The sequence below is a fragment of the Melozone crissalis genome, unplaced genomic scaffold (assembly GCF_028551555.1).
Source record: "Melozone crissalis strain CALT ecotype California unplaced genomic scaffold, PUWL_Pcris_2 ptg000023l_1, whole genome shotgun sequence".
NCBI lineage: Eukaryota > Metazoa > Chordata > Aves > Passeriformes > Passerellidae > Melozone > Melozone crissalis.
In genome coordinates, this window is record NW_026535801.1 from 22,313,434 (window position 1) to 22,337,809 (window position 24,376).

At 36.9% G+C, this 24,376-nt stretch overlaps 1 protein-coding gene across 1 annotated transcript in view; it reads left to right on the forward strand.

Annotated features, from left to right (window-relative positions):
* Window positions 1–24,376, forward strand: part of LRP2 (LDL receptor related protein 2) — a 110,656-nt gene that overhangs the window by 68,616 nt on the left and 17,664 nt on the right. Inside the window, exons 42-64 of the mRNA XM_054278254.1 lie at window positions 247–536; window positions 1,508–1,711; window positions 2,082–2,324; window positions 2,938–3,063; window positions 4,756–4,875; window positions 5,687–5,818; window positions 6,692–6,893; window positions 7,344–7,639; window positions 8,145–8,661; window positions 10,424–10,576; window positions 11,028–11,198; window positions 12,491–12,714; window positions 13,124–13,301; window positions 14,230–14,426; window positions 15,988–16,233; window positions 16,915–17,043; window positions 17,201–17,320; window positions 17,869–17,985; window positions 18,256–18,372; window positions 19,774–19,911; window positions 20,641–20,763; window positions 21,651–21,779; window positions 23,911–24,042. Coding sequence (XP_054134229.1) covers window positions 247–536; window positions 1,508–1,711; window positions 2,082–2,324; window positions 2,938–3,063; window positions 4,756–4,875; window positions 5,687–5,818; window positions 6,692–6,893; window positions 7,344–7,639; window positions 8,145–8,661; window positions 10,424–10,576; window positions 11,028–11,198; window positions 12,491–12,714; window positions 13,124–13,301; window positions 14,230–14,426; window positions 15,988–16,233; window positions 16,915–17,043; window positions 17,201–17,320; window positions 17,869–17,985; window positions 18,256–18,372; window positions 19,774–19,911; window positions 20,641–20,763; window positions 21,651–21,779; window positions 23,911–24,042 — 4,304 coding nt within the window. The remainder of the gene's footprint in view (window positions 1–246; window positions 537–1,507; window positions 1,712–2,081; window positions 2,325–2,937; window positions 3,064–4,755; window positions 4,876–5,686; window positions 5,819–6,691; window positions 6,894–7,343; window positions 7,640–8,144; window positions 8,662–10,423; window positions 10,577–11,027; window positions 11,199–12,490; window positions 12,715–13,123; window positions 13,302–14,229; window positions 14,427–15,987; window positions 16,234–16,914; window positions 17,044–17,200; window positions 17,321–17,868; window positions 17,986–18,255; window positions 18,373–19,773; window positions 19,912–20,640; window positions 20,764–21,650; window positions 21,780–23,910; window positions 24,043–24,376) is intronic.

Sequence of the window (24,376 nt, forward strand, 5' to 3'; positions counted from 1 at the left end):
TGCATGCAGGAGGGCAAGGCACTTGTAAGGGGATTTCTGTTTTAAGAGGAATTCGGGATGTCAAATGGAACATACACTTTTCTGTTTCAAGCTCTAGTTAATGGAGTTGGGGGAGCATAAGCAGCACCCGAGATATTGGTGAACACTGCTGAAATGCTGGATGTCAGTTGGCAGACTAATTAGGGCGTGGTTTTATACATAAGTTAAAAGACTTCTTCAAGATGTAATAATTCTTTGTTACTGTAGGCAGAAGATTGAGAGATGCACTCTCACTGGTACAAATCGTGAGGTCATTGTTAGCACTGCTCTGCATCCGTTTGCAATGACAGTGTTTGATCAGCACATATATTGGACAGACTGGAACACACGAAGCATTTACAGAGCTAATAAGTATGATGGTTCAGATCAGATTGTAATGATCATGAATCTTCCACAAAGACCAATGGATATTCATGTCTGGGCAAAAAGTAAGCAGCAGCAGTGTATGAACCCTTGCAACCAGTTCAATGGTGGCTGCAGTCACATCTGTGCACCAGGTAAGCTGTTATGCTTGATGACTGTAAGCTGTTACTCTTGCCTGTTTTAGAGTTTAGACTATAACAATTCTAGTCACATGGGACAGTTGAAATATTTCTTAGTGTTCACAAATGTTTAATATCTATTTTATTTATAAATGCAATCAAAATATTTGCCATTTAACATCATGGTGTTTCACCAACACACTTAGGGGTTGTGTCTGAAAATCCTCACAAGTGAAAATTATGGGTTTCTCTTAAACCAAACTTAAACCAAGCCATTGTTTTCTGGGGTTTAAACTTTCCTTGGATGAGATATGAAGTGAGTGCTGTAGGATATGCTTACCTTAAGAGTGTATGCTCTTACTGATCAGATGTTTCCTACAAGACATTCTAAAAATTTATGGTTGCTATTTCTTTACATAAGTGTTACAGAGCCTTTTCATGTGTTGTAGATTTTTGGAAGTTATGATCCTTGACTTTGAAAAAGTAATTCAGTGCCTGTTTTCATTTGTAGCATCTTAAATACCATTAAATATCTATCTTGCCTGAAAACAACTCAGACTTCTCATTCATTTTGAGAAGAGCAGTTTGTCTATTGCAAGAAATTCTGAACACCTGTTTTGATTTTGAGGGATAAAGTCTCAGTGGATATAGCTGTGATATTTGAAAGCATCACATGCCATCTTGCTACTGCTAAAAAGGCATTTGGACAACAAGCAAGTACTAAGATACTCCAAATTCTGATCTCAGTTCCTCTAAGGAACTCTGAAGTAACTTTTGTGGGTTTTAATGGGTTTAATGTGGCTAAGTCACCACACTACTATCTAAGCAAATAGATTGTATAGGAATTATGAAAATTGCTTTGCCTTTTCCAGTGTTACAACTGTGAGCACTTTCACGGAAACCTATATAAATCATCAATGTTAAGTTTGTTTCCTTTTTGTTGTGTCCTGTTTTTATCTTTTTTAAACTGTCAAACATCAATTTAGGTCCAGCTGGTGCAGAATGTCAGTGCCCCTCTGAAGGCCGCTGGTATTTAGCCAATAACAACAAGCACTGTATTGTGGATAATGGTACCAGGTGTGATACTGGTTTCTTCACATGCCTTAATGGACATTGTATCTCTGAGCGGTGGAAATGCGACAATGACAATGATTGTGGTGATGGCAGTGATGAGTTGGAAAGTGTGTGTGGTAAGCATTTAAAATAGCTGCTTTAGAATGGATACTTTGCTTGCCTGTTCTGTAGTCACTTTTATGGCTTTATATTCATGGATCTTATGGCTGTAGTTTAGAAACGATCCCTCGCTTGCTCACAGATTTGAGGTCTGAAAAGACTAGTGGTTTACTTTAGAATCCAGAAGCACTGTAGTATTGAATTTTTGTCATGTATAGCCAATTTCTATTTTTTTAATTTAAATATGTATTTTACTTTTCATGCAGTCCGTTTTGCAGCTGTGTTTGCCCTGGCAGGTAAAAATATTGTGATTTTACTTGTTACTTTGTCAGATAACTTCGATTATATTTTATCCACTTTTTTTTCCCCCTTTTTTATTTGCTGCAGCTTTCCATACTTGTCAGCCAACAGCTTTCACCTGTGGCAATGGGCGATGCGTACCCTACCATTACCGCTGCGATCACTACAATGACTGCGGAGATAACAGTGATGAGTTTGGCTGCTTGTTCCGAACCTGTGACTCCCACACGGAATTTACTTGCAATAATGGAAGGTGTATATCCCTTCAGTATGTCTGCAATGGAGTAAACAACTGTTATGACAATGGCACATCAGATGAGAGGAATTGTCGTAAGTTGAGCCTTAGTACCTAATGCCTGTTGGTGTCTGACTCTCTAGACAAAGGAAGACGGAAATATGGTTTTATGTGAAGAAATCTGACAAAACCAGCAAGAAGGACAAAAGTTGTTAAAATTTACATTACATACTGTTTAGTGCTGTTTGAGGCAAATACAGTTGCGAAATCATGTTCTGGAACACCCTAAGATATTACATAATAAATGTTGCTGTAAGTAGTCTGCCTTGAAGCAACAAGTGCTCATGCAGTAAGTAATGTTAATTCTTGTGAGTTATTCCATGCATTTCAAAAATATTATTTCAGATAACTTGGATTTAGGGTTTATGTTTTTGCAGGATTAGCCTGCAATTTGACAGTGGCCTTTTACTTTGTGTCATGCTATATTAATTATACTATATTTAATAATCAGGAGTGTATATTGGGATCCCATAATAGCACAGTTTAAAATTATTTGCCTTATAAAAGTTATCAGTTATGTTTGTTTTCTTTAAGATGTAAACTGTGATTAGTTCAATATTGTCTACTTTTGCAGTTCATGAAAATAACAGCATAACAGTGTTTAAAGTAGCTCTAAAGCACTTTTGCTTTTTTCCTCCCTCCTTAAAGCGGAGCGTACGTGCCAGTCTGGTTTTACAAAATGTCAAAGCACAAATATTTGCATTCCTCGAACGTACTTGTGTGATGGTGATAATGACTGTGGAGATATGAGTGATGAGAGTCCTACTCACTGTGGTAAGTTAAGAGAGTTAAAGGGCCTTTGTTACTTCTATGATAGTTCTGCAATTTATTCCACTGCTCTTTTCTTTTAATATAACTCCAACTGTTCTCAAAACAGCTACTTTTGTAATACTGAAGTTATATATACATGATACTATTGTATTATAATTATTTAAATAATACTTTTATTGAATAAAAAAGATGATAAATTTTGCAGAGTTTTAATATAGCATTTGAGGATCGTTCCTTTTGCTTATTTTGGTCTGTATTCTTTATTGTTTTACAAGGTGTTTGGCACTTAAGTATTATAGAGAGCTGTCTTTTTCCATAACTTTAACATTGGAATATTCTTCCTTCTAACTGAACAAATTTGTCTATGGTCTCAAATTTCTTTTAGCTCTTTCATGGGGTTATGCTTTAGCATATGATATATTCTTTATTTGATTTTGCATCTTCTATCTTGATTTGATTCTTGTATCTTCCAGTTAGGATATGGAAGTGCCTAGTTTTCAATCAGCCTTAATTACAAACCAGATTAACTTTGCTAGTACATTTTTATTAGGTAGAAGTTAGGTAGTAGTTTTCCCATATGCAAAACTATGGATCAATTTGTAAAATATAATGGATATTTTCAGGTCATGATCTAGTTTTAGAATTGTCTGAGTAGATAATTTTTGCTTTCACTATTTTTTCTAAAGGTATGTGCCTTGAATTAACTATACCAGAGTTTTTTTAAATATGAGTTCAATTTTTCTAGCCAAAATGGGGCCACTTTTATCTATGGAGACCAATGTGTGGCTATAGTGAGCCTTGTTCTACTTGTCAAAGGTGTGCTTTGTCCCTTCTACTGCTTATGTCCCTGCTGAATTACATAAATTGAGAGGTGGTGAAGGGCAAGGAAGAGAGAGAGAGAGAGAATGAGAGATGAAAGAAACACCAAGATGTTAATGAGAAATAGTTAACTGTCTTTGTTTTCCATCATTAAAGGCACAGGGAAGAGCAACTTAAAAGGCCAGACTTAATCCTTCTGGTATTTTGAAACCATCAGAGGGTACAGGAAAGTATTGGTAACTGCTGAAGAAGTTGCCAAAATCCTTTATACATGCCAGGATAAAGGGGCTTGGCTGAAGTGCAGTACTTGCAGCATGCTGAGCTAGAACTACTCAGTGTTATGGTTTGTTCTTCACTGCCCGTAAGGAAAGATTCCTACCAGCAAGTGAAGAAAAATTGCTAGGAGGAAAATTCTCTTCCATGAGATATTACTTCCTCAGTGCACATTTTGATTTCCTGTAGAGCACTGAGTCTGTTACGCCTGGTTTGAGCACTGGAGAAATGAGTACACTGGAATGTGGTCATTTTCCTGTGCACAAATCTCAAGCATAAATGTAGAATATATGTACAGTTGCTGTGTGCAATCTTATTTCCAGGGCAAATTCTGTCTGCTCACTAGCTGATACGTATGCCCAGGGAGAAAATCAAGCACATTCTTTTGTGTACCAATATCAAGCTGGTTTGTTCAATGAACTCTTTCCAGAAAGGCTGAGAAAAGACATCCTTTCTAGCAAAATTTTTTCTCTTTCGTTTTTGGGGACTGTAATATTTCTTGCATAACATGGGTTATGCAAGAACATGGACTCAAAAGCGACTTAGAACAAGTTGGAAAGGTAGCAGGAAAAAAAGAATTCATGCATAGGTTTTTTCTTCCAGTCTCTCTGACTTGCACAAATAGTGAGTTTCGTTGTACATCGGGACGTTGTATTCCTGCCCATTGGTACTGTGATCAAGGAATAGATTGTGCTGATGGCTCTGATGAACCTGCCTCTTGTGGTAAGTCTGCACTTAGAAGATACAACACGATGGGTTATGGCAAATCAGTACTATGTCTTGTAGGCAGAAGCTTTAATCCAGACTGGTTGGAAAATAAGTATCTTCTGGGTTTTATTCATTCTCGCTAATATGAGTCACTGAGTAATTTGAGTTTTAAATCCTTAAAGCTGCGTAAGAAATATGAAGGTTTTAGTTGCAACAACTGATTGTTTGTAATACTCTTAATGTATAACCTCCTATCCCTGTAAGACTATGATGGTAGTGAATTAAATGGCAACAAATAGCAAGTATTTTGGTATTGTTTTGCATGTAGAAGCAGATGTCATACTGTACAGAAAGTGTGCATGTAGCATTACATTTGAGGAAAAAAGGAATGTGGGATGCAGAGGGTAACGGTGTTGACACAGTATATGGGTATCATAGTATTACAGTAAAAAAATCCTGTATGTACAGTAGAAACTGATGGGAATAAGCAGAGGAGTAGGGTGGGAGGTGAAAAAAAGGACAGTGATATCCAGGGAAGAAGAGAAGGAGCTAACTGAACTCACTGACAATTGATATTATAACATAGTTATTATTCTCATTGTAAAAGAATAACACAAGGCAAGATTCTTCTGTGGTTTCTCTTTGCACATTATTGGAGTTGCATCTTTAGCTTAAGAAAATATTTTGCATCTTATACATTAACTATTTTACAATTAAGCTTTGATTTTACATTTCACTGTCCTAAGCTTCTGCCTGAACTAGTCCTCAGTAGATTTCATGGCAGTGCAGGTTAGTTTAACAAGCATAGGATTGTGTTCATTTTAAGTGCCCCAAACGCGGACGTGTTCGAGTGACCAGTTCAGATGTGATGATGGCAGATGTATCCCGGCAACGTGGATCTGTGATGGTGATAATGACTGTGGGGATATGAGCGATGAGGATCAAAGACATAATTGTGGTAGGTGGTTAATGCAAGTAGATACTGCACTTTGTCCTGCAGGTGTTTTTTAGAAAACAACCAACCCCCAAACTCTCACTCACTGCCTATTTTTCTACCCCATAAAGGTGCACATAAAGCATGAGGTACAGTCTTTCTATACCTTCCTTTTCATGATATTGAATCAAAATTGAATATTTTACTAGTATAAAAACCCAACAAAACATTGTTTTAATTTTGTGGTTATTTCTTTTTGAATTGTTGAGTTGAAATGGAGATATAGTTAACCTGGGTTGTGTGTATGATCTGGGCAGGTAGAGAGCAGCTTCGGTGGAGATATTCCCTAGTGATCATGCTCTGCATCTTATGCATATTAATAACCACGTTTGTGGCTTAAAATCTTTAAAAACTAGTGAACGAAATAAGTGTATCTGTTCAGAAGGTGAAGGAAGGGAAGGAAGTTCAACAAGACTGGTCCTGCTTCTTGATTCTTTCAAAAATAGCTGGTTATACTTGTAGTCCTTGCCCTTATTAACTAATATTTCTACCTCTGCTTGCTCCCTGGACACAGAATAGCTTGAAAAATAGGGAATAGAGGCTGTTCAGCTCCCAGAAAATCTGGCTGAAAAAGTTTATTTGAGAATCCAGTAAGATGCAGATTTCTGCATGTGTCAGCATTGCCGAAGGAATGCTTTGGCTCTCAGTTAGCCTCCATGAAGGGCAATGTGCAATTTTGTAAATGAGATGGTACAGTGGTATCTATCTCTGCATATGCAGTGGGACATGGCTCTGTTGTGGATTATGGGTGGATATCCAAGCTGTTTGTATGGGTGGTGGAGGAGGGTGTCACATAGACAGAGTATAACTTGGTTAGTGGATGTGCTTTTCCTTCAGCAAACCGCAACTGCACAGCAGCAGAGTTCACTTGTGCCAACAATCGACCCCCGCTCAGGAGGTGCATTCCTCGGGCATGGGTCTGTGATGGTGATGCTGACTGCAGTGATGCTCTTGATGAACACCAGAACTGCACACGAAGGTCTTGCACAGAAAATGAGTTTACCTGTAGTAATGGCTTGTGCATCCGTAACACATACAGGTTTGTAACTTCCCAAGCAGCTTAGAGACTCTCAAAATTGCTAATTGTGATGGAGCTAATTCAACCTTTTTTTCACATCATTTAGTTGTAATTAGATCTACATATTGTAATGAAACTGTTTATCTGCTCTGCATTTGTGCATGAGATTTGACTTGAAAATGCTCTAGAATTTTCTGTTAATATTCCTATTGCTCACCATTAGCTTTTAATCCCTCTTCTTGTCACTAGTAACCTCTCCTGGGGTGATTCTGTCTAGCTTGTAATGCACACAGGGAGTATTAGCAGGACTCACAAGATCAGACTATAAAATATCGCCCCAGTTTCTTAAAGTCTGTTCTATGGGAGCTAAAAATATCAACCTTCTTTGGAAATTGGGAGAGTGTATATATTCATCTGCTCTGAAGACAGTGATTGCCTTCTTATATTTGAAGAGTGTTCATTCTTCTTCAGGTGTGATAGGCGGAATGACTGTGGTGACAGCAGTGATGAAAGAGGATGCATCTATGAACCGTGTCAACAGCACCAGTTCACGTGTCAGAATGGGCGCTGCATTTCCAAAGCCTACATCTGTGATGGGGATAATGACTGTGGTGATGAATCTGATGAGCTGGAACATCTCTGTAGTACACCAGAAGCGACCTGCTCTCCCCATCATTTTAAATGTGACAATGGAAACTGCATTGAGCTGGTTAAAGTCTGCAATCGGTTGGATGATTGCCTAGATAACAGTGATGAAAAAGGATGTGGTATGTATACATTTATTTGTACTGCCTAATTTAAAAATCTTAGGCACCTTTGAAAAAATACACTCTTAAGACAATTCCTTAATTCCAATCATGTCTATTCCATGGCTGTTCCTCAGAAATTAAAATGATAAGAAATGTAACTTTTAAATTTTTTTGCTTTAATTAAGTCATACTTTTCATGTGCTGCTTTAACTGACTGTGTTGATGAGCTAATGATATAAACAAAATGTATTTCATACATTCATACATTATGCATTACCCTTGCATTTCCAAAATATGCCATACCCCATACTTTGCACTTGGTGTTTTGTGACAGACTTCAGAGGTGGTAGAATAATTTTATATTAGATTGTGTTGTTTGCTTTTTTCCTTTATTACAGCAGCTCACATCCACATTCAGCATTTTCAGGTGGTATCAAGGAGAGAGAGACAGAGTGCATTGGAAAGTGACTGCACTATTACTCTGCTAGCTGGCTCCTTGAATAGAACTCCTTTCCTTTCCCAGGTGTAAATGAATGCAGTGACCCTTCAATCAGTGGATGTGATCATGACTGTACAGACACACAGACAAGTTTCTACTGTACTTGTCATCCCGGATACAAACTTATGTCTGATAAAAGGACTTGTGATGATATTGATGAGTGCAATGAAACTCCATCAGTATGTAGCCAGATTTGTGAGAACACAGCTGGCTCCTACATCTGTAAGTGTGCCCCAGGCTATATCCGGGAGCCTGATGGAAAAAGTTGCCGGCAAAATAGTAATATCTCCCCATACCTTATTTTTAGCAACCGTTACTATCTGAGAAATCTCACAGCAGATGGCCAGTCTTACTCTCTCATTTTGCAAGGACTGAGAAATGTGGTGGCACTGGACTTTGACAGGGTGGAAAAGAGGTTATACTGGATTGATGTGGGGAGGAATGTCATTGAACGAATGTTCCTAAATGGGACAAATAAGGAGACAGTGATAAGTGATGATGTGCCCAACGGGGAAGGTATCGCTGTTGACTGGGTTGGCAGGTAAGAAAATACATTTTTTGTCTTTCTGAGCTACTGAAGAAATGATGTGTGAAGAAGTTTATCTTAGGGCTTTTCCCCCACTCCATATGACATTCCTGATGAGTAGTGAAATAGTTTGGGTTGTGGATGCAGTGTTACACAACTGCTCTGAAATAGTTTATTAGCATCTAATACATAACACTTAAATTACTCTGATACGTAATATACTGAGGTTCTGTCAGACTTGCTCTCCCATTGATTATTTGCTAGCAGTTGTTGGGATTGGCATGCAGGTTTCACTCTGCATAAACAAAATATTGTAACAGGTAACTAGATCCCAGTGAAGTAACAGTAAACCTTAATGAAATTTAGCTCCTCTGCCAATGTGAAGAGCATATGTCTTTGGCTCTTGAAAAATGCACCTTTAACTGACACATGCAAAAAAATGTGATCCACATAATTTTCTGTCAGGAGGTCAACATATGGGTGAGGTAATTGGAAAACACATCTCATTATGGTACATTTTTAGTTGCCTGCTGTGTTTCAAAAAGTAGTCTGATTTACTGTCCCAGAACCTCTGTCATTATGTGGTGGCCACTCTGACAGTGGTTTTGCTGTGTTTCATCCTGCTTCTGAAGTGCAGTAATATAAGTATGAAAAGTTTAAATAACATGGATCAAACTGTAAACTAATAAGAATTGTTCAAAAAGTCACTTTTGGAACTTTTATGGGAGTGTTTATATGACTATGTCTATGTAATAGTTTTTATTTTTAAGCCACTTTGTCTCTAAACTAATGATAGTTAATGTTGCTGGCAGCCCCAAATGCTTTATGAATCATGGAGAGATGATGAAGCAAAAGGCAAATTTTAGCTGAACTGGTCCTACACCTTCATTTCTACTATAGCTTTTGAATTATTTCAGCTAGCATTAGTTATGTCTTCAGTCAGTTCTTGTTTAGGTGTTCCAGGCAGGCTGAAGAGCAGTACAATTGTTGAATTTTCCTGCTTGTTTTCTGTGGAGAGAGAGGATTAAAGGATGCCATGAGATGCAGGTTGGAGAAGACTATTTTCTCCTCCTCCCTGGTGGGAATGGTGCTACTTAGGGTGGTGTAGGCAGAATTATATCTGTCAGGCTATTTCTGGAATGACAGTGTAGATGCTGGAGCTGGACAGCTCTGCAGAGAATTTCAAAGTATCCTGCAGTAGTTCTAATTGAATTTAATGCTTTGGTTTGATGCTTTAAAAAAAAAAATCATTGCTTCTGCTTGTATGATTTCTTGGCTTACAGCTGTGTGTAATTCCCAGGCAAAGTAATAGAAGTGTTAGAAAATTCAAGGTGAAGTTTAAATTAGGGTGTGAAACTACTTAGGACTTTTCTAGCTGTTTAATGAGTGCAGAGGTGGCAGCATGGAGCAGTTGAGGATACTCTACAATGCCTTACTGCCCTGGTCACAGTCCATTGCACTGCATGTCTGTTTTCCTGCTCCTGGCCATTGTTGGTAGGAAAGAAAGGGAAGAGGGGTTCAGGAATTTGTAGGCAAATGGCATATTATTACTCAACTGGGCACCTGCAAGTTTGAGTTTGGCACCACTGGTTGTGGTTACAAGGAAAGCAGAAGTGAAAAGGGCAGCCTGGAGCATGGTTAGATGAGGCATCAATGAAGTATGTGTTCCTTTGCAGTGGATACATTGCTTCTAGGAGAAAAAAAAAAATAAAGATGCTGTGAAGCAAAATAAGGGGGGAAAAATAATATTTAATAAATTAACACTCAAATATTTCAGAAAATTGTACTGGGTGGATGCCTACCGAGATTGTCTCTATGTCTCTGAACTTGATGGAAGATTCCGGAAAAAACTGCTGGATCGGTGTGTGGATGCCAACAATACTTTCTGCTTTCAGTATCCCAGAGCAGTTGTTGTTCATCCAAAATATGGGTATGACTTTCCAAGAGTCCTTTTCCTTTATTTTGCAAATAATCTTGCACTATTCTGAAAATCTGAAGTAGATTTGGGCTGCTTGCATTTAGATTTCTGTGGTGTTAGTACTTATTTGCAGCTTAGGAGAAATAGTAGCTTACCTGTTGTGGGTGTATATGCATGGCTGTCAGCTACCATTGGAAGTGGCATTTGGTTCCATATTGTCTGGAAAGTTCTGATTGCAAAGCTAAAAAGGTTGATAGAAGTGTGTATGGTTCGATAGGTGTTTGGGGCTGACTGACTTCAGTTGTGATTGCACAATTGTCTGCTGTAGCAGTTAAACTAAGAAATATATTAGCTTTCTTCTTCCTCAATCTCTGCTTTAGTTCTTGCCAGGAAATACTACATTTGAGGCATGGCTTAGAGTATTTACTTCAACAATCCTAACTCTAGGTATTCATTTGAACAGACAGATTTACTGGACAGACTGGGCAGATCGAGCCTATATTGGACGAGCTGGCATGGATGGCAAGGAGAAGACTGTAATCATCTCTACCAAGTTAGAGTGGCCCAATGGACTTACCATAGATTATACCAATGACAAGCTTTACTGGACAGATGCCCATCTAAACTATATTGAGTATGTGCACAGGAAATGTTAAAACAACTGAATGATCACTCATGTCAGATTGTGTTGGGAGAATTTATAGGTGCTGTGAAAAGAATACATACTTCTGCCCACTGACTCTTTAGAAAATTAGAGTCAGAATGTCTGGAGTAGTAGATGATATGGATCATTAGATGACACAGTAACTGAGTTGCTACATTCAGTGAAAATTGTTGAAAAATTACAGTGAAAAGGTTCATACTCTGTACTAAAAGATGCAACTTCTCTGTGTCTAGTTATGCAACCTGAACCAAAGCAAAATTGACTATAAATTCCCTATTTTTTGATTCTCTTGTTTTTGGTTAGATGAGAATTGAGCTGTAACTAAACTAGTTATGTGCTAATAAGTTGTATACAAACCTTTAGAAGATGTCTGAATGCCCATAAGTTTGATATGGGATTTCCTGTTGGCAAATGGGATTCTTTTGTCTATCAAGAAAAATCTATACATTGCTTCTAGTACTAGAAAATTCCCACCTAAATAGCAGTAAAAATAAGTAATAGTTATCTGACTAATTAAATTTTGAAACTCATAATACTGAAATATTTTGAAACCAATAACTTGTATTTATGTTAGTGTTCATATTTGTATTCATGTTTACCTGCACATTTAGATTTATATTTGCATTTACTTCTATTCTTCTCTATTAATTCTTCTGGCAGCCCTTTCTATGATAAAGTATTAGAGATGTCTTTTTAAAAATGTGTGTTAATTATATGTATGTTTCTCTTTATCTCTCTCCTCTCTTGTATTTCATGATTTCCCCATATATGAGGAAGGTATAGAAAAATGTAAAATCTTATCAAAGATAGCTCAGCAAAGGAAGCTCTAAATCAGAAAGACATGTAAAATTTAGGAATATAGGAAGCCTATTATTGTTTTCAGTGTTTCATTATTAGCAGTCTGAATCATCTAGGCAAGCTAGTCTCTTTTGTGACAAAAATAACTCGCTGTTAAGGCAATAAATGTGGAAAATTTCATTGTTCTAGCTAATGTGCTTCAGGAGGACTGTACATTTCAGTGGATGTTACTCTATTCCATTTATTTCCCTGAAATAGCCTGTTTTACTTTCCTCCATATACTAAAATGAATTTGCTAAGGATGGTCATCTGTCTTCAGGGCATAAAGAAGCTGCAATTCTACATTTCATGTTTCTGGTAGCCAGTAATGAAGGACCATAAGCATACATAATGTGTGAAGAGAAAAGATGGAAGGAAGTTTTAGCATTTATCTAAATGTTTTGCACAAATTTTTCTTTGTGGAGGTACTCTGACCTGGATGGACATCATCGTCACACGGTGTACGATGGGACTCTACCTCATCCATTTGCAATAACAATTTTTGAAGACACAATATATTGGACTGACTGGAACACAAGGACAGTTGAAAAAGGAAATAAATATGATGGATCAGAAAGGACTGTTCTTGTTAATACCACGCACAGACCATTTGACATCCATGTTTACCATCCATACAGACAACCATTTGGTGAGAAAAGAGAATTAGATTTGCGTTTAGAGGGTCAGCTGTTATCTGGGGACTAGTTGTAAAGGACCCTGAGTGCACTCAGCTTTTGCCTTTGCTGAGTGAAATAAAAGGCACAGAGTAAATGTAGGCATCTAGTTTACATTTATAAATGGCCTTTTCTTTGAAAAGCAATAACTGCTAATGCATAATTTTAAATTAGTTTCTAAAACATCATTGCTTGATAGCATAGATTTTGTGTACATGAAATGACACATATTTGTCTCATGAAATGTCTACTTATCTAGGTTTTGGTTTTCAACCTCTTACATTTAAGGTTTCAAAACAGTATTAGAGGAATCTATCATAGATTGAAACCTTTGTGTTCTGGAATTTATGACGTATGGTAATATTTACTTTTCTATTTTACCAGTTAATAATCCTTGTGGCACCAATAATGGTGGTTGTTCCCATCTTTGCCTAATAAAAGCTGGTGGTCAGGGGTTTTCCTGTGAATGTCCTGATAACTTCATGGTCATACAGTTTGGCAATACAGCCCACTGCCTTCCAATGTGCTCTAGCACCCAGTTTCTCTGTGCAAACACTGAGAGGTAAGTCTGCAGCTCACCATTGCTTTTTCCATGTGCTTTTAAGGCTATGTTTTACAGTTCAGTCTGTTCAAAAGGGCAGGAAATTAGCGCTTCCTTCTGTTCTCATTATGAATTTGTGACATGCTTGCAGAGAGAAAGCTAGGAAAAGACGGGAAGGCAGGCTTTCATTTTGGAAAAGTACTTCTAGGCTGGTTCCTTAAGTAGTACTTCTTAACTTTTCTTTCTGTTGTAGGCATTGCAAATGTAGCAAAGTTTGGGTTGTTAGAAGCATGTACCTCCAGAAACCATTTCTTGTTGAATTCTCAAACCTAGAATTTTATTTTATATATTTTTAAACATATTTTACAATGTATCTGTTTCTACCAAAAATATACTGTCTGCCAGTGTCCCAGGAAAGCCATTTAGCTGACATGAGGGCACAATTCTAACCCCTTTTACTGAGACAGCAGTGGAGGGAGAGGAATGGTGATATAAGAGCTCTTGTACTGATGTATCACCCTGGAGCCTCTGAGGAAGATGTGCTTATTGGGTTGCCTTTTGAAGCAGTGTTATAATGATAATCTCTAGTGAAATTTTTTGTGCTAAAGTTTGGGTGAATTATTGAAATATTACCTCATTAAATGATTGATCTAAAAAACATCAGAGAGGATTACCACAAATAAACATAAAAATTAATTCTTTATTATTTTCTGTGAACTTCCTTCTAGAGGTCTACCAATATCATCTGTTTATCATCTGTTTCTGGTGACAGTAATCTGGCATATTTTATTAGCATTTGACATATGAAATAGAAGGCATAAAATTCAAGATGTTTTGGATGTTTCAAGAAATATCACTAAGACGAGACTGTCTTTTGTGCTGTAAAAGGATGGTTGTACATCTGTAAAGCTATATCCTCAGCAAAGAACACACTGTTTTCTCTTTGTAGGTGTATTCCCATCTGGTGGAAGTGTGACGGGCAGAGGGACTGTCGAGATGGCTCAGACGAGCCCCCAACCTGCCCGCACCGCTACTGTCCTGTGGGGCAGTTCCAGTGCAATGATGGCAACTGCACAAGTTCACATTTCTTATGCAATGCCCAGCCGGACTGCCATGACAGATCAGACGAAGATCCTGTACTTTGTGGTATGTTCCAGCTCATAAATTAAGCTGTTTTGCCAGTATGAAGCATGTAATCACATATAAATTTCATAATCACTATAGCTTTTTCAAAGATAAAAAGATGAGATAGATAGATGTAGTCTTCTGTAGTCTTGCACCTGCTGGAGCAATTCACCTCTGTGCAAGCAGGGTAAAGGACAGCAAAAATGTACTATATCAAAACATAAACAGTTTCTATACCTCCAAGACAGGTTTGCACTGAGGTAAATTACTGTCTGAGATATCAAATATTAGAAACAGGACTCACTTTGTTTTGTGCTGGGTAAAGCCATGGTGATTATGAAGAGTCTAGGGCTTCCTAATGCCCAGGTCAGTCTAATTTAACTCTGTTCTACTTTGTGTGATGGGACAAAATTATTACATCCTCTGCATTGCACAGAAGCCAGTTCACGTGGGAATATTTGTTTTAGAGAGCAGTTTGTGATAGCAGTCTTATAGAAATGTAGCATAATTATGCTTGTGGAATAATGTTATCTCCTTAAAAACGTATGCTATTCCACATACTTATGTCTAATTTAAAAAGCATATCCCTCCTTCTCTTTTTGTAAATAATGTAGTTCTGGCAGCTACAAGCAAGTAATATAAAGCAAAGGGGAAAGAAGTGTGGTTATATAACTGATTGTGTCATTGCCTTCCATTCCAACGGGGTTCTAACAACGACAGAATTAAATGAAATGTCAATTTTAACTGAGTTTCAAATAGCTAAGATTTTAAGTGTGCCACAGGGGAATTTAAAAGTAAATGTATGGCAGCTGTGTAATGCTGGGTACAGCATAACATACTGGGTACAATAAAAATCAGTTTAGATCTATGTAATTCCTTTTACTTGTTATCATGTGCATGGTAACAGAATCCCCGGTCTAGAATGTTAATGGAAATTATAATACACTGCTTTCTCTGGAACAGTTTGGCAGTGTATGTAAAAGAAAGTAGTAGAGTGGAGCACTGCAAGAAATTCTGGAGGTAGGGACAAGTTTTGACTTCTGTTTTCAGAGCTACCCCAGTTTGCCAGCACTGCTGATACCACCTTTCAGTGCTTTGCCCTTTGGAAATAGAGGCTATATTTTTCAAGGTTGTGCAGCTGATATTAGATGGTCTTCTCCTATGTTTTCTGTCATGTTCATTCATAGAGAAACAGGCTCATCAGGCAATACACACCTAAGCTGATAGCATGGCCAGAGCCAAAATGCCACTTAGCTCCTCTGTGAAATGAGTGGGAGACCCTGCCTCAATCATGTTGAATACTGGGTTTACTTCCCTCTGCTTTAGGAGAAGGTAGTATATGTTTTGCTCCTAGAAAACTGTAGAGCCTTAGTGAGCTTGTCTGAAGATACCTGGGGAAAATGTGACATGTTAGAAATGTGCACCTTAACTGCTTTAACTGGGCGAGTATATGTGACATTTTAAATTTCTTTGTGGCTTTGTTTTTAACTGTTGATGCAAACGTAGGGGCTTAATTGATATAACAGCAGCAGATGATTTCTCTGAGTTTCAGTATCCTAACAGCTGATCTGTATTCTTTCAGCCAATCACCAGTGTGAAACTCATCAGTGGCAGTGTGCCAACAAACGATGTATCCCAGAAGCCTGGCAGTGTGATAGAGAGGATGACTGTGGTGACAACTCGGATGAAGACAGTGCTCACTGTGCCAGTAGAACCTGTCCCCCAGGCCAATTTAAATGTGACAATGGCCGCTGTATCCCACAGTCCTGGAAGTGTGATGTGGATGATGATTGTGGTGACAACTCTGATGAGCCATTCCACGAATGCAGTAAGCACACAGCTGTAGTAAAATGCCTGCATTGAGGTGCACTAAAAGCAGAGTGAACCACATAATTTAATTTTCCTGAGACTGAAAGTTCATTGGAAAGGAGTATTTTCTGCAAGCTAATTGCATTTGTGTAGTAAAGAGTGTTAGAAAACATAGAGACTATGTGATAATTTACTATTTACTTATTCTTGAAAGAGAATAAGGAGAGAAAGCCTATATATGCTGGCTAGATTATCAGAAACTGGCAGCATCTCACACTTTCTTGATGCTAGGATTTTTCTATGTGCTCTAGCATGTCTCTCTGAACTAATGGGCATCTTCAAGAACTTGTGATGAAGTTTTTGCCGTCTGAGGACAAGCTGCCTCCTCTGGCTTCCACATTTGGGGCTATTGCCAGTTTCACCAGCTCTGAATAGTGTAGGGAAAAACACAGTGAGTTGAGTGTGATTTGATCCTGTGATGGGTTTGTAGCATATGCAGAATACAAGCAGCATAGATTGGAAAAGATAGTAAAATCAGATTCATTTAATGCTTTCTCTTTTACAACACTAAAATTATCAGATAGCTCTTTTTAGTCAAAATAATTGACTGTAAATCAAAAAAGGTTAGGAGAGGCAGAAAAGCAAGGAGGGTGGTTAATGGCTAAGTAACACAATTAATTTTAACAACTGCCTCTTTCAGTGGGACCTGCTTATCGATGTGACAATCACACACAGTTCAGCTGTAGAACCAACTACCGTTGCGTACCATTGTGGGCAGTGTGCAATGGGAATGATGACTGTAGAGACAACAGTGATGAACAAGGCTGTGGTGAGTTTGGAGAAGGTCATTTCAATGTTACTTTGTGCCTAGAATATTGCTCCAATTTGCAAACACTCAGATTTTCTGAAAGCCCTCAGTAATAATGTAACTGGGCATAGACTATGTTAATTTGTGCTGTTTTGTTGTCAAACTGTCTACACTTCAGAGGAGATGACTTGCAATCCTTCTGGAGATTTCCGTTGTGACAATCATCGATGTATCCCGCTGCGCTGGAAGTGTGATGGAGATGATGACTGTGGAGATAACTCTGATGAGCATAACTGCAGTGAGTTCTTGTTTTCTTCATAATTATACAGTTCCACTTTTGACTTAAATATCCTTCTATTTTTTATGAGAACAAGGCAGCTCTCAAGTGCAACCCTTCTTTGTTTTATATGGTGGTGTCTCTTTTATTTGCTGAAATACCACACTGATGTAAAGGATGCATAAAACCACTAATCCATCCAGTCATCACAATAACACAAATTCCTGTATTCTGCTGAGAAGTGACATTTGAATTTTATCCTGTGTGCAAATGTATAGTTTCTTAAGCAATAATAATGGATCTTTTTCTCTTACTTGAATTAAAAGTTTCTGTATAATTCTGTTTTGAAACAAAGTCTGCAGTGATTTTCCTTTTTTCTGTGTCAAGAGGGACATGGAATATCTACCATATTTAAAGAGTAATTGGGGGTAATGGTGTTTTAACATAATTGAATTTTTAAGATTTTACCTCTGCTCTCATTACTTTTGTCTGGTTCAATGAGATAGGTGTGGATGTTTAACTGTACATCTGATAAACTTTTCCTATGTGTACATTGATTTTAAATGAAGGTCCTCGTGAGTGCACAGAAAGTGAATACCGTTGTGACAACCTGCGCTGCATTCCTTCCCGGTGGATCTGCGACCACGATGACGACTGTGGGGACAATTCAGATGAACGTGACTGTGGTGTGTGTTTTCTGAATGCTACCTCTTACATGTTCACACTCTTGTTTCTAATGTGATAAATTATTCTGCAAAATGATCTTTTATGGGAAGCATCTTTAAAGAAGTAAAGTTCACCCTGTCATGTTAGTCACTCCACCAAAAATAGAGAATACCACAGTTTTAGTAGTCTGAGATTTTCCAGCATTTTTAGAAGATTGTTTTCAAAATATAAAAAGTTTTTCTGTCTTTGAACAAGAAGATCTTTGAACAGTTACTTCTTAATCTTTTCAGAGCTGAGAACCTGCCATCCAGGTTATTTCCAGTGTGAGAGTGGACACTGTGTTGCAGAGCGCTTCAGATGTGATGGAAATGCAGACTGCCTTGATTTCTCTGATGAAGCAACTTGTCGTGAGTTATAAGCTTTGCAATTGGTGCTCATTGTGCTCACTTCCAGGAATATTTGCACTTTTCCCTATTTTTAAGTGAAATTACTCCTTAGAGATATAGAATTCTGCAGTGCTCAGTGATTTTAGTAAAAATTCAGGATAAGCATAATATTTTAAATCAGCATTTTAACATAATAATGTGTTGCTGTATCTTACACTGATTGTAAACACATTCTTAATGGTAGGAAATGAATGTGTTTACCAAGTCCAGGAGAAGATACACATGTGATTGAATTAAAATTTTTCACTATTCCTTGAGCACTGCAAGAACCAAGCTGTTTCAGTTGTACTAAATTCTAACAAGGTTTCTAATGAGATTGTTTTCTATAATACTCAAAGTAGTGTAAAGTGTCCTAAAGTGTCAGTGAACCCAAGGAAATAATACACTTTTTTATAATTTCTGTTTTCCTTTGGTGTATTGATCTACTGTGAAAAAAATGTCTGTAGCTTGCCTGGATCTACAGCTGCAGCTGTTTACCCAGAAAGTATTGTTCCCAGTTGGAATGAAAATACTCCCTCTGTGCTCTATCTGCATTGACTGACATCGGCTTTTTGTGATACTGATGTGCTGGTTCTGACTTACCTGTTCCCATGATCTTAGGCGTCAGTACTTGGGAGAATTCCTTTCTCTTCATGTTGGTATCAGGGCAGTTCTGTACATCTTTCCATGTACTTAATTTTAACACCTGTGCTTTAAGTAAGAAAGGGCATCTGCACAGTACTGTCGTTATTTTTCTGATGGTTACCACATCCTGTGGCATACATCACAGCAGTTGTCTTTCAGAACCTGAGTTATAAAACATGAGACTGTTCTTAAATGGAGGATAAAATGTATGACAAGCCATTGAAAGGGCAAGGGTATGGTTTATTTATATTGGATGGTAGAATAATATTTTTGTTTTTTCTTTGGTTTAGTTAAGTTCCTTTCACAGTTTTTACAGAATATGAGTGGGAGCTTTTTGCTATATCAGCATGACTCCTTTTGAAATTGCATATCTTACATGCTCCTTCAGTCATTCCTGTTTGGTGCCAGTGAGGTTAATTATCTTTCTTATTGAACTAGATTTGTCGAATACAAATTCAAGTAGCATTTGTTAAATTAATTTGTTTATTTTCAAAAGCTTGTCTAACATAACTTGTTTCACTCTTCATTTAAACCTGAATTAGTTACTTGTAGCTGTGAAGAAGTCTTCAGTCCTTGCAGCCTGTTGTTGCTGTACATTTTGGAAGCACCTCATATAGTATCTCCTATTATGGATTTAAGTGTTTTTAAAAACAATATGGGGTTGGACTGACTATTTTTCATAAAAAACATAACACTTTTATTGTAAATGAAAATGTAATAATTTTCTTTTCTTTTCAGCAACACGGTATCCTAATGGTACATACTGTCCACCCATGCTGTTTGAATGCAAAAATCATGTCTGTATTCAGCCATACTGGAAATGTGATGGGGATAATGATTGTGGAGATGACTCTGATGAAGAACTTCATCTTTGCTGTAAGAGAAAGAAATGATAATAAAATGAACAATATGCTTAATCTCTAAATATAATAGATCAATTAGAAAATAAATTGTAATTCTTTGGGATGAGTGCTAAGAATTTTGCTCTGCATGCAAGTTCACTTCATTCTGTGGCAGTATTTCTCACTGTGTTTGTATATGTGGTTATGAAAGTAGGGAGAAGCGTATCAGAGATAAGCTTCACTATTCATGTTTCACTATTTCACGTTTTTCAAGTTGGTTATCAAAAATAAGAGCGTCAGTTTGAAATAAAAGATTGATTCAGATAATGTATATTGTCACAAGTGCTGAACTTTCAAAGCTATTAGTGTTGCCAGGATATTTTTGTAAATATGGCTAAGAAGTCCTGACTTGAGGTCTAATAATTAGGTCTTGGAGGTGCTACTTAAACTGGTTTTGTCAGTAGTGCACTTAAATAACATGTTGGATTTCCAGTCAATTTTCTTCATAAACAAACCTAGAAACCTCAGTGTTACATGTAGTTAGAGAATTTGTCTTTGGCCAAATGTGTTCTGATAAAAAGAGGGGTAATGTCCTAACATACAATTACCAAAATACGCAGAAAATATTTTTTTGTCTGAATGCCTCCTCACCTTTTGAAATATACAAAACATGTAGATATTCCAAGAGAAAAGTGATTTGAATCATTTGTGACCCAGTGGCCTGAAGTATCAAAATGTGACTGATTGACCTCTGTGCTTTTAGTGGATATTGCCTGTGAATCTCCGTTCCGTTTCCGGTGCGACAACAATCGCTGTATTTACAGTCACGAGCTGTGCAACCAGGAGGACGACTGTAGAGATGGGAGTGATGAGAAAGAGGAGCACTGTATGTTTACAAAAACTGAACGTCAAATTCAGTAATTTTGATGTGCTTCATGTTTAATAATACCAAAGGGATGTCAAAGTTAAGCTTGGATAATGAAAACAAGAGCTCACTATGAAATAATTTTAACTATGGTTATTGGTACTATGTATTTATAGCTCTCTGTACAAGTAGCAAAAATGGGCAAACATTTGTCTGAAAAGTAAAGAGCGTGATTTTCAAACAATACTGGATTTTATTATAAGCACCAGCTACATATTTGCTCATCTTATTATGAGCTCTACGTAAAAGGAGGAAGAGGAAAGAGTTTGGCTGTATGGTAAAATTGGAATGGGATGGCTAGCTGGGACTTTTACCATTTGTTTATTTTAATACTTCCTGAAGCTGTGGCTCTGTTAATATTCAGTAGGTTTTTGCCCTCAGAAATCTTACGTAGTTCTCGCTGACTGCTGTACATTTTCAAGTGTAATAATATTTTTAGTTGCTTAATGATATTATTTGCTGGCTTTATTGTACATATTCTAAATGTTAATAGTTTACTAATATCTATAATTTTTTGAAGTCTGCCGTAGGTGTATGAAGTATATCATTAAAGGATCTTAATAAGTTTGTACTATTAAGAGGAAAGTTTGGTCAAATGTTAATACAAAGAATTTTCCTTCTGTCTTTTTTATAAAACAGCAGACTTCTTTCAATTCATGGATATGTGACTAGAAATCAGGATGTTACATTTTGGCTATGGTTTTAACTTTATGCAGACTTCCAAATTAGTCTTGCCACTGTTTTACCAGATGGCATCAGCTTCCCCATTTGCAATGGGGAAAAGGGCTGTCTGTTGGTACTTCATAGTTTAAACGGTGACAGAGGAATATTTCTCTTCCTGATTGTAGGTAGAGAGCCAACACCAAGACCTTGTAAAGCTGAAGAGTTCAAGTGCAGTAATGGAAATTGCATTCCCCTACATTATGTCTGTGACAATTATGATGACTGTGGAGATCACTTTGATGAAATAGGCTGCAGTAAGTAATAATATCAATAAAATACAAAATTACAATGCTGTTGAAATAGATATTTCTGAAACTGAAAGCAATGAAGGCTTTTTCTTTAATACCATACTAAGAAGTATTGTTTTTTAAGTAGCCTCTGTGAATTTCCTTTTTGTTTTTTAATGAGCCTGTTCTAGGATTATTCAGTTAGTGAGGACAATATTTACTGTTTTCATTCTTTCATTAATTTAGTTTATTTTGTTTTAATTCTCTTCTGTTTTTATTTTTTTTTGCATGTGTCTTCCAAAAACATATAGATGTGCTACTTTGAGACATGGCTTAGTGGGTCTTGGCAGTGTTTGGTTTATAATACAACCTGATGATCTTAAAGATCTTTTCCAGCTTGAATGATTTCATCGTTCCCTGAAATTCAGTGCTCTGAACACAGTCTTTTTTAGACTTATTTATGCATCCAAAAAAAAAATTGATATTGATTTTGATCTTGTTTTGAAATAGGTTGTGTTATAGAGGCAAGAACATCCACCTATTTCAACCATAATTGCAATAGACTAACCTATGGAGTTATTAGTAAGCAGACTCTGAACTGATACATGTTCCTCCAGCCCTGTTAAAAAAAAAGTATATTGAGATGCTTCTATTTTCCTTTTTACAGACATGACCACAGAATGCTTTAAGGACCACTAGTCTTTTGCCTGTTGGCCCTCTCAGATCCTCTGTATAGCTTTTATGAACTATTTATTATATGTTTACTAGCATCCATTTAAATATAAAAGCTCTGACTTGAACTTTGACATGAGAGGTATTCCATAAAATAACCAAACCTTTTTCTGAGATATTCCTCAGAAAAAACCAAAACAAAACCCTAAGTTTTTATGTCAATATATAGACAGCTGCAGAGTGGTAATATGAGCATACACTTGTAATTTCAATTTGTCAGGCTGTGATGGCATCAAGTGAATGTGTGCCAAATGCTACATGGGTGATTTGCAATCTAGCAGATTTCCAAAACACAAATAACTTAGAAGCCTATAGTGTAGTCCATTTTGGAGCAGCCAATTTCTCTATTTCAATTACCATCCCAATGGTCTTTAGGTAATACAGCCCAATGCAATGACTTGATGAAAATATAGAAGTATAAAAAGGCAATGAAGCAGTGTGAAACAGACACCACCTGATGTCTGCATTCAGCTCTTTGGGAATAAATGTGAATACACATCAGATGGTGACATTTGGAGCCTTTCCAACATCAAATACCTGCTATAATGAAAATGGAATATTTGTGTGTGTATGTGTACAATGAATTTATGCTTCTACATGTATATGAAATTAGTTGTTTAAACTTAATTTAATCAGCTCTGGAATGTGTATGTAAAAAGAACATAATCAGCTTAATGTAAAGTTTTTGCTATACATCTGTATCTTTTCCTCATGATCTTCCAATAAGCATACTATTTATCTTTTCTGCTTATATAACAGATTTGTGTTTTTACTCAAGTATTTTATGCATATATACAGTATATATAAACCAATAGATTTCTATATGTACTTTAAGACATGTATAATTTTCATTATCTATTACAGACTATTGCCCCTCACTTGGCTTTTCCATTATAGGAATGTTTTAAAGGGCATTCTGTGCAATGACATGTACTGGCTGCACTAGGCTTTAGATTAGGTTTGGCATGAACTACGTGCCATATTCTCTCCAGTTTCCAGATGTTAATAATGTGGGGCCTGTGTTATACTTGATATCAATTGAGAGTATGTCTTGCTCAGCTGATAAGAAAGCACTGGATAAGAATGAGCCCTGTTGGCAAAGTTAGGCATTAGATTCAAATCTCTTAAATTCTGCAGTTGCTGCAGATTGGTGGTAATTTAGAATGCAATTTCTGTTAAGCAAGGTGTGCTTTAATGATTATGGATCTTTTCCTGACCCTCTTCACTAGGTGACAACTTTCTTAACCAGTGGTTACCGTTGTCTTCTAATTTTAATTTAAAAAAAAAGAAAAGGAAACTAACTTAATCTGTCTGAAAACTATTTTTAATTGTAATAATGATGAAAATTATTATGCCTTCCCCTTATCACTTCATTTTTTTGTTATAATTGTATAATTTTCTTTTTTTTTGTTTTTTTCCTTTTCAGATCCTGGAACAGAGCGAACTTGTGCAGAAAATATCTGTGAACATAACTGTACCAATCTGAATGAAGGAGGCTTTATCTGTTCCTGTAGACCAGGGTACAAGGCCAGTGAAAATAATCGCAACTCCTGTGAAGGTATTTTTAATCTTATAAATGTCTGCTTGCTGATAAGTGTTCACCTGTCACTTCATCATTCTAATGTGACCACTCATTTTCACATTCTAACAGGATTTTTATGCATTTATCACATGCTTCCTAAAAAGTTCTGCCTCTGAATCATATTTTCTAACATGTATGCTTCATTCAACAAAAAATTGGCTCCACAGTTAAGACTTCTTTAAAACTTTTGTTGGCTGGATATATGTTTTTGTTTTACAGCCCATAGGTTTTGTCATATTTTTGCAGTCTGAGGGATAGAAATGTGATTGGGTTTTTTTTCATTATTGAAAACAAACTTACTGCAGGTTAT